This window comes from Berghia stephanieae, chromosome 6, assembly GCF_034508935.2.
Source record: "Berghia stephanieae isolate SIO BIC M18660-M18661 chromosome 6, UCSD_Bste_1.3, whole genome shotgun sequence".
Classification (NCBI taxonomy): domain Eukaryota; kingdom Metazoa; phylum Mollusca; class Gastropoda; order Nudibranchia; family Aeolidiidae; genus Berghia; species Berghia stephanieae.
In genome coordinates, this window is record NC_088365.1 from 23422322 (window position 1) to 23431593 (window position 9272).

Here is a 9272-nt window from a genome sequence, read left to right on the forward strand (position 1 = left end):
GCTCATATAGTAGCCCGCTCAAAATTTAAAGTGTGATCGGTAAATGGATGGTTCATCACTCAAATGAATTCACAATCGACCAGTGTTGTAGAATAACAGACAAACTTCAACTTTGGTAAGTATCGTTTATCTATCCATTCAGTATCAGATACTGAATAGTGCTTTTCCACTATTCAGTATCCACAAGGAACTCTTTTCTATAGAGAGAGTGAAAAGTGCGACAATCTCGGTTGAATGTAAATAAACTGCTGACCTCCTTCCAGATTGAACACGTGCAGTAACTGACAGCCCGATTCAAAGTTGTAAAAATATTTTGATCGTAATTTTTAAATTTCTGCTATTGTGCAATTAACATATCTAGTTCAAAATATCAAAGTAAGAGTGGCATTCAAATACTTTTTTAAATGTCTAAATAGACATGATTAAATGTCACTAAATGTTAAGTGATACCATGGCTTGGTGGATATAAGCTGTTTTACTCTGAGCTTAAGGTTCGAGAGTTCAAATCCCGGCTGAGATAACTTTTTTTTTTTTTCCCCAATATTTTAAAAATTCCTTCTGTCTATTGATATTTTTTAAACTTTTGTTTTAATAATTTTATTTGCTTGTAATATGCTTTAATGTTGATATTATACTATTGTTCTTTTATTATATATTATTATTATTATTATTATTATTATTATTATTATTATTATTATTATTATTATTATTATTATTATTATTATTATCATTATTATTATTATTATTATTATTATTATTATTATTATTATTATTATTATTATTATTATTATTATTATTATTATTATTATTATTGTTGTAATCGTCATCATCATCATTATTATTATGATTATTATTTTTTTTTAATCCAGTAGTTGGAGTAATTTAATCAGTTATCGATTTATTACGAATATCTTTTATGTGTTATAATCTCGTTGTTATTTTTCATTGATGTGCTCTTCTCTTGTTTATTACTTTTTAAAATCTTGCTTTTTTTTTTGTTTGTCTCATTTGTTGTTGTTGTTGTTGTTGTTGTTGTTGTTGTTGTTGTTGTTGTTGTTGTTGTTGTTGTTGTTGTTGTTTGTTTGTTTGTTTGTTTGTTTGGTCATCTAAGACAAACCCGATTCATTATAAATATGTGGCCAGACTTTCTGCCATTTTTAATTGAGCGATGTACTTCCGTGAATTAATTGCCGTATTATATTAAAATTTACGTGATAATAATAATAATAATAATAATAATAATAATAATAATAATAATAATAATAATAATAATAATAACAATAATAATAATAATGATAATAATAATAATAATAATAATAATAATAATGATAAAAATAATAATAATAATAATAATAATAATAATAATAATAATAATAATAATAATAATAATAATAATAATAATAATAATTTAAATAGATACTGAATATTAGACTACAATTGACATCTGTTTACTGAATCCACGTGGTATTTTTAGAGGAGATTCTTTTTTTACGAAACACGCCAGGAAGTAGGCAACAGTGGGAGTGAACCTGGGACTGAGTTTCGTAAAAAAAAGCAATTACTTTTTTTTACGAAACCCGACAATATCCGACAAAGTTATGGAAAGAAAGTAGGCAACAGTGGGGGAGTGAACCCGAGACTCAGGGAAGTGTACACTATTGGGGAGTAAACCTAAGTCTATGGTTTTTCGACAGCTTTTGGCGGGTTTCGTAAAAATGTAATTGCTTCATTCTCGTCTGGTACCCACCTCCCATAGTCCGGCTTCATTTCCCACTGGTATCCATCTTCCATAGTCCCAGGTTCATTTCTACTGTTAACCTCTTCTCACAGTCCCAGGTTCACTCCCAACCGGTGTGCACTTCCCTGAGTCCCGGTTCATTGCCCAATGGTGCCCACTTCCCATAACTTTTGACAATATCGGTAGGTTTTAAAAGAAAAGTACATTCTGAGCTCACTGTCCACTGGTATGAACCTCTCGCAGTCCCAGGTTCAATCCTCATTGGTGTCCGAATCCCAGATTCACTCCCCACTGCTGCCTGCTTCCCATAACTTTGTCGGGTTTTGGCGGTTCCGATAAAAAGTAATTCCCCTCCTCCCTTGGTCTTGCTTTTTTACAAAATCCAGAGTCCCAGGTTCACTCCCCACAAGTGTACACTTCCCTGAATCACAGGATCACCCCCCACTGTTGCCTACTTCAATAACTTTGTCGGATATTGCCAGGTTTGTCAGGTTTCGTAAAAAGTTAATTCCTTTTATGTGCAACTTGCTGAAACCCGCCGAAAACCAGAGTCTCAGGTTCACTCCCCACTGGTGTACACTTCCCTTAGCTCAGGTTCACTCCCCACTGTTGCCTACTTCCCACAACTGTGTCGGATATTGCCGGGTTTCGTAAAAAAAGCAATTGCTTTTATATGAAACTCGCTGAAACCCGCTGAAAACCAGAGTCTCAGGATCACTCCCCACTAGTGTATACTTCTATGAATCTCAGGTTCACTCCCCACTGTTGCCTACTTCAATAACTTTGTCGGATATTGCCAGGTTTTGTCGGGTTTGGTAAAAAAGTAATTGCTTTTATGTGAAACTCGCTGAAACCCGCAGAAAACCATAGTCTCAGGTTCACTCCCCATTGGTGTACACTTCCCTTAGTCTCACGTTCACTCCCCATTATTTGCCTACTTTCCATAACTTTGCCCCATTTTGTTGGGATTTGGCGCATTTCGTAAACAAAAAGTAATTGCTTTTTTTTCTCCTCCAAAACTCACCGAAAACCAGTCCCAGGTTCACTCCCCACTAGTGTACACTTCCTCGAATCTCAGGTTCACTCCCCACTGTTGCCTACTACCCATAACTTTCTCGGATATTGCCAGGTTTCGTCGGGTTTCATAAAAATGTAATTGCTTTTATATGAAATTATCTGAAGCCCGCCGAAAACCATAGTCTCAGGTTCACTCCCCACTGGTGTACACTTCACTGTCTCTGGTTCAGTCCCACGCTTTGCCTACTTTCCACAAGTTTGCCGCATATTGTCGGGTTTCGTAAAAAAGTAACCCCCCCCCCCCCCCCATTTTGTTACTGCTGTTTTACAAAACCTAGAGTCCCAGGTTCACTCCCCACTAGTGTACACTTCCCCGAATCTCAGGTTCACTCCCCACTGTTGCCTACTACCCATAACTTTCTCGGATATTGCCAGGTTTCGTCGGGTTTCATAAAAATGTAATTGCTTTTATATGAAATTATCTGAAGCCCGCCGAAAACCATAGTCTCAGGTTCACTCCCACTGGTCTACACTTCACTGTCTCAGGTTCAGTCCCACGCTTTGCCTACTTTCCACAAGTTTGCCGCATATTGTCGGGTTTCGTAAAAAAGTAACCCCCCCCCCCCCCCCCCATTTTGTTACTGATGTTTTACAAAACCCAGAATCCCAGGTTCACTCCCCACTGGTGTACACTTCCCTGGTTCTCAGGTTCATCCCTTCCTCCCCCCCCCCTCCCTTACACACTCACACACACACACACACACACACACACACACACACACACACGCTGCTGCCTAACTCCCATAACTTTGTCGGATATTGCCAGGTGTCGTCGGGTTTCGTAAAAAAGTAATTGCTTTTTATTACGAAACCCGCCGAAACCCAGTCCCAGGTTCACTCCCCACAGGTGTACACTCCTCTGAGTCCCAGATTCACTCCCACAGCTGCCCTCTTTGTCAGGTTTCGGAAAAAAACAACAACACCGTATTATAGTGCAAAACCACTATTCAGTGTCAGATACTGAATAGTGGAAAACCGCTATTCAGTATCTGATACTGAATAGTGCAAAACCACTATTCAGTATCAGATACTGAATAGTGCTAGCCTAACATAAATTTGTCATTTAGGAATTGGATTAGAATCTAAATCCTTATTTCAGCGTCTGAGTCACCCAAACATGATAGCTGATTGAGACAAGTCATAATATGACAATTAATATGACAATCAACTTTAACTCTCAAACGTTCCACAAATAGAAACCACGATCACCGGTGATCGTGACAACGCCCCCTTTTTCATAATCCCATTTTGCGGTAAAAAATCGCCAGATTATGTGTTGAAACTATTATTTAATTATAAAATAATGATTTTCATTCAATAATTCATCACAATTATGTTAAAAATGTAAAAAAATGTTACGAAATAACGAGAGATACGAAAGCTAGGTTGCTAACGACTCCATCCGTTACCTTCGATCCGCCATTTTGTTTCGGGAAATCTTTCTACAACTCCAACTCACAATTTATCAAATTTATATTATTTAAACTTTTTGCACCATGGCAAATCTCAAAGAGTCTGAAATTTATGACATCCTCTTCAACGTGGATGTAAGTGATGACGAGGATGATGATGAAATTGAGTCTGAATGGTCTCAAGAATTCGACCTGCCGTACTCGCCAAATATGGGATCTGACAGTGAGAACGACGAGTAAGTATTTTTCAGAAATCTTCTCAAAGTAACATCAAACGATCGCATAATGCCCATGATATGTATATTTTATTCAACTTTATTATCTATTTCATTAATATAGTACAAAAAGTATTTTTTTTTTGGTTTATAATTGTATTTATGACGTGCTTGAGTTTGACTAGGACGAGTGAAGTGTTGTGTGTTGAAAATGTAAACAAACATGGAGGTCAGAAGACGGTTAGTTCGGCCACTTGAATGAGATATAGAAATGATTTGTATGTCTTGATTTGATGTGTCGACAGCTTGTATAATAAAATATTGTTCTTTTTTCTTTCTTCTAGCGAGATTCGGATTCCGTGTGAGGACTGTGGGAATGAAACTGGGAGACATGCACAAGTCCCTACTCCTACTGATGATACTGACACTGCCACTGCCACAACTAGTTCTGCTTGTCAAAGAAAAAGGTGAGAACTGACCTGATATTTAGTTGTGCTTATAGAGCATTTATATTCATATTGACTGTTTTGTGTTTTCTGATGTATTATTGTTGATATTATGTTATATATTCAGTTTTGGGTCTACAGGAAGATTATTTATAGTATTTTTACTCTACTCAACTCTGTGTCAAGAAATATTATTCCAGAACTAGTGTGTGATGTAAAAAAGGGAGAGTGATAAAATATTTTGATATTTTATATTTATATGTGTAATTAATTGCTTTCTCCTTTCAGAATTATTTTTCATTTCCTTTGTTTTCAAAGTACTTCTTTTTATTTTAATTCTTGTTATTATTATTTTCTTCAGGCGTTCGGATCATGATGAAATCCCTGGCCCATCACAGCCGAAGAAACTATGTGTGGATGGTGGTCCCGAGAACAAAGTGCCACCTTTTCTCCCTGAGCGAGTCCCTGGTCCACGCCTGCCTGATACGGTGACTCGCTTAGATCACCGAAAATTTTTAACGCCTTTAGATTTTTTTCGTTTGTTTTTTACTCAAGAACTGTTGTCTTTGTTTTGTGAGTGGACGAATGATTATGCGAGTATGTGTGCGGATTCGAAACCGACGTTGTATAAGAGGTGGAAGGATGAACCTGTGAATGTGGATGAAATGTATAGATTTATTGGTTTGTTGATGTACATGAGTTGTGTGAAAGTGGAGCGTGTTACTTTATATTGGTGTGTGGAGACATTGTTGAATGGTTTGTGGGCGCGTTGGTTTTTGTCAATTTGGCGTTATAAATGTCTTAGAGTTTTTTAAAAATAAGTAATTTTAGAACAGAAAATAGAGATGATAAATTATGTAAAGCTAGATTTATGATGGATTATATTCGTAGAAAATGTATGAAATTGTTTCAACCTTATCAGAATATTTCAATAGATGAGAGGATGGTTAAAAATAAGGGAAGGTATAGCTTTAGAATGTATATGAAGGACAAGCCAACAAAGTGGGGAATGAAATTGTGGGTTTTAGCAGATTCAAAGACAGGGTATACACATAATTTTGATGTTTATTTGGGTAAGGTAGGGGGTAATACAACAAATGGTTTAGCTTATAATGTGGTTATGCAGTTGCTTGTTGGCTTGTTCAATCAAGGATATCATTTATATGTGGATAATTTTTATACTAGTGTCCAACTTTTTAAAGATTTGGTTGTGAAGAATGTGAGAGCTTGTGGGACAATAATAGTTAATAGAAAAGGATTTCCAGTAAGTCTAAAGAACGTTAGAGAATGGGAAAAGAGGGTTAAGAGGGGGGAGTTTAGATGGCATAGGGATGGTGATATTTTAGCTTTACAGTGGAAAGATAATAAGACAGTTTCATTTATATCTACAATACATGATGCAAATAAGGAGGCAGTAGTACAACGTAGGAGTAAAGATAATGGGGTTTTCAGAAAATTAGATGTTGCACAGCCTGAATTAGTTAAAGATTACAATAAGAATATGAATGGGGTAGATTTGTCTGATCAACTTATTGGGAAATATAATAGTCTTAGAAAAACACACAAGTGGTGGAAAAGTTTATTTTTTCATTTTATTGACATTGCTAGGGTTAATAGTTATATTCTGTTCAAAGAATATAGAGCTAGGCATAGTGATATTGAAGAATTACAGAGACCAAAACAGTATAATCAGTTAGATTTTACTCTGGAGTTAGCCAGGCAGTTAGGCGGGATAGATGATCTAGAGGGTCCACCACTTGCTTTAAATACAAATTGTAATTGTAAATGTAAAAGTAAATCTAAAGCAAATAGCAGGAATAGTGATAATAATGATATAGATGAAGAAATTAAGTTAATCCATCCAATTTTACCAGATGCTTCTTCAAATTCAAGGGGTGATTGTAGGTTATGCTTAGATAGGGGGAAAGTACAGAAAACTAGACATAGGTGTTTATATTGTAAAGAATGGTTTTGTTTACAGCCGGATAGAAAATGTATGTTGTGGTATCATACAGTTCTTGAGTAAATTATTTGATTTATTATTGTATTTTAAAATGCTCTTTGTTTTTTAAATGTTAAATTGTCTGTATATTTTTATTTTATTTTGTTAAGGTACTGTTACTGTGAAATAAAAATATTTTCGCACTCTGCGAATAATCATTCGTTTTCGCTCTTTGCGGAAAAAAAATACTATTCGCTCTCTGCGAATACATTTACATATATAAATAAATATATATGTATACTGAAGTCCTTTATTATATTTATCCATGTATTATCAATTGTATCAGTAAGAAGGAACTTGTGTATTTTTTTGGTGTGTATAGTTCAGTCTTTGCACTAAACAAGTGACACACAAGTGAATTTTAAAATAATTATATAATTTTACTTTTGTAATGGATTTATTACCCCAAAACCTTTTCACAATGTTGAAATTTCTTCTTGTATCATGTGTTTAGGTCTGTTAACCAAGAGATATCCAAAATATGCCAAAGAAATGCTAACATAAGCAATTTAGAGACATTTTTGTGAACATGTAAAAATTATTGGATTATGCCCCTTGTTTGAGTAAATGTGTGGATACATTTGAGACCCCACCAGATGCTCAATTTATGCATTACATACTTGAGTTTTGCATAAAAGTTGTAAGACATGATGTATTTTTAGAAAATAAACTTGTTTTGATCATAATTTTGAACAGTTATTTTTTTCCTTCTTGGCATTTGCAGAAAATGCAGTTTTTACTTGAAAATTTGAGACCCTACCTTGACACATAAATCATATTTGTGTCCAGGAAAGTGCCTAGAAATTATAAAAAACTTTAAGAATGTGAAACTAAAACATCTGACGAGCAAATTGATATATAACATGCCAGCATTAGCGCACAGTGAGTGAGTTCATGGTATCCTAATGTACCTGCACCCCCTCCATTCACAATTTTTGCTCAAAACAGTGGAACGTTTGAGAGTTAACTGGGAAGAGTGATTGCGGTTTCCTGAACAACAACAACCATAAAAAAAAAAACAACAAAAAAAAAAAAAAAAAACGTATATAATATATATATATATATATATATATATATATATATATATATATATATATATATATATATATATATATATATATATATATTATTAACATTGTGACATGAAATGGTGTTATGGTGCAGGCCAGCAACAGATGCACAAGATGCAAAGGCATGACACTATATATCATTGTCGGCTATCTAGTACAACTTGTACTTTTCCAAGAAAGCAAGAGATGCGATATCAGTTTAAAAAAAAATTGAAATCAATCATATCTCTCTCTCTCTCTCTCTCTCTCTCTCTCTCTCTCTCTCTCTCTCTCTCTCTCTCTCTCTCTCTCTCTCTCTCTCTCTCTCTCTCTCTCTAAGCGATTCGGCAGCTAGATTTGTAAAGTCTGGTGACAATTATTTTGAGATAGACCACAAACTTAACCATAGTACATGAATAATATGTTTCTATATGTTTAACACATCTAACATCAAGGTTATATTATCTTCGGCTCCTAGACATTTACGGCACCAGATTACTATATTTACGTTTTCTTAACGTAAATTGTTAAATAATTCCACCACTCTGACATCCGATTAAATGACGCTTTTTCATTGTGACTTTTTTCTTCTCCACCGTCTCATATTTTTGGGATTATTCAGGCTATGATAAACACATATTATTCACGTTTCCTAATAACCATTTTAGATTGCTCACAATGCCTCCCGCCCTGCCTTTTAAAAAATCGTTTTCCCCGTCTTCAATGATATCCGCTTAAAAGGCCACTTTTTGTTCTCCTTTGAGAAGCATTCTATTAGACGGAGACCGCTGTATTAGTGACGATGATCTTACCTCCAATGGTAGTCTTGTATTCTGGTCTGAATGTTTTATTCACATATCGTTGGATGAAAGATGTCTTGCCCACCATAGAATCGCCAATGACAATAACCTGTGGTGACATGATAGTTACAAAATTGAGCTTTTATATTAAATTGAGCTTTTATATAGCGCAATATCCACTAAATGTGCTCAAAGCGCTTTACAAGGGGTCCCAGGTCAACAGCAACATTTAACATGTAGGACGGGACATGCCGCCTGTTAGGCGATAATACAATTTTTCGGACAAAGACAACGCTGTTAACGGCCAGGTACTCATTTTACACCTGAGTACGGTGAGAAAATGTGAATAATGAGTCTTTTCCAAGGACTCAACTATGCGTCGAGCGAGGCTCGAACCCTGGACCTTCCGATCCGAAAGCGAGTGTCATACCACTAGACCACATAGGCGCACATAGGCATTAAATAGTGGTCATGGTGATCTAAAATAAACAACAGTAAGTAGTGTGGAGAAGTTACACGTGTTAAATGAGCCA

The 9272-nt window shown here is 35.3% G+C and overlaps 1 protein-coding gene across 1 annotated transcript in view; it reads right to left on the bottom strand.

Moving 5' to 3' along the window:
* The window catches only part of LOC144975653 (ras-related protein Rab-7L1-like), a 41647-nt gene that overhangs the window by 21810 nt on the left and 10565 nt on the right, over positions 1 to 9272 (bottom strand). Inside the window, exon 3 of the mRNA XM_078919840.1 lies at positions 8752 to 8848. Coding sequence (XP_078775966.1) covers positions 8752 to 8848 — 97 coding nt within the window. The remainder of the gene's footprint in view (positions 1 to 8751; positions 8849 to 9272) is intronic.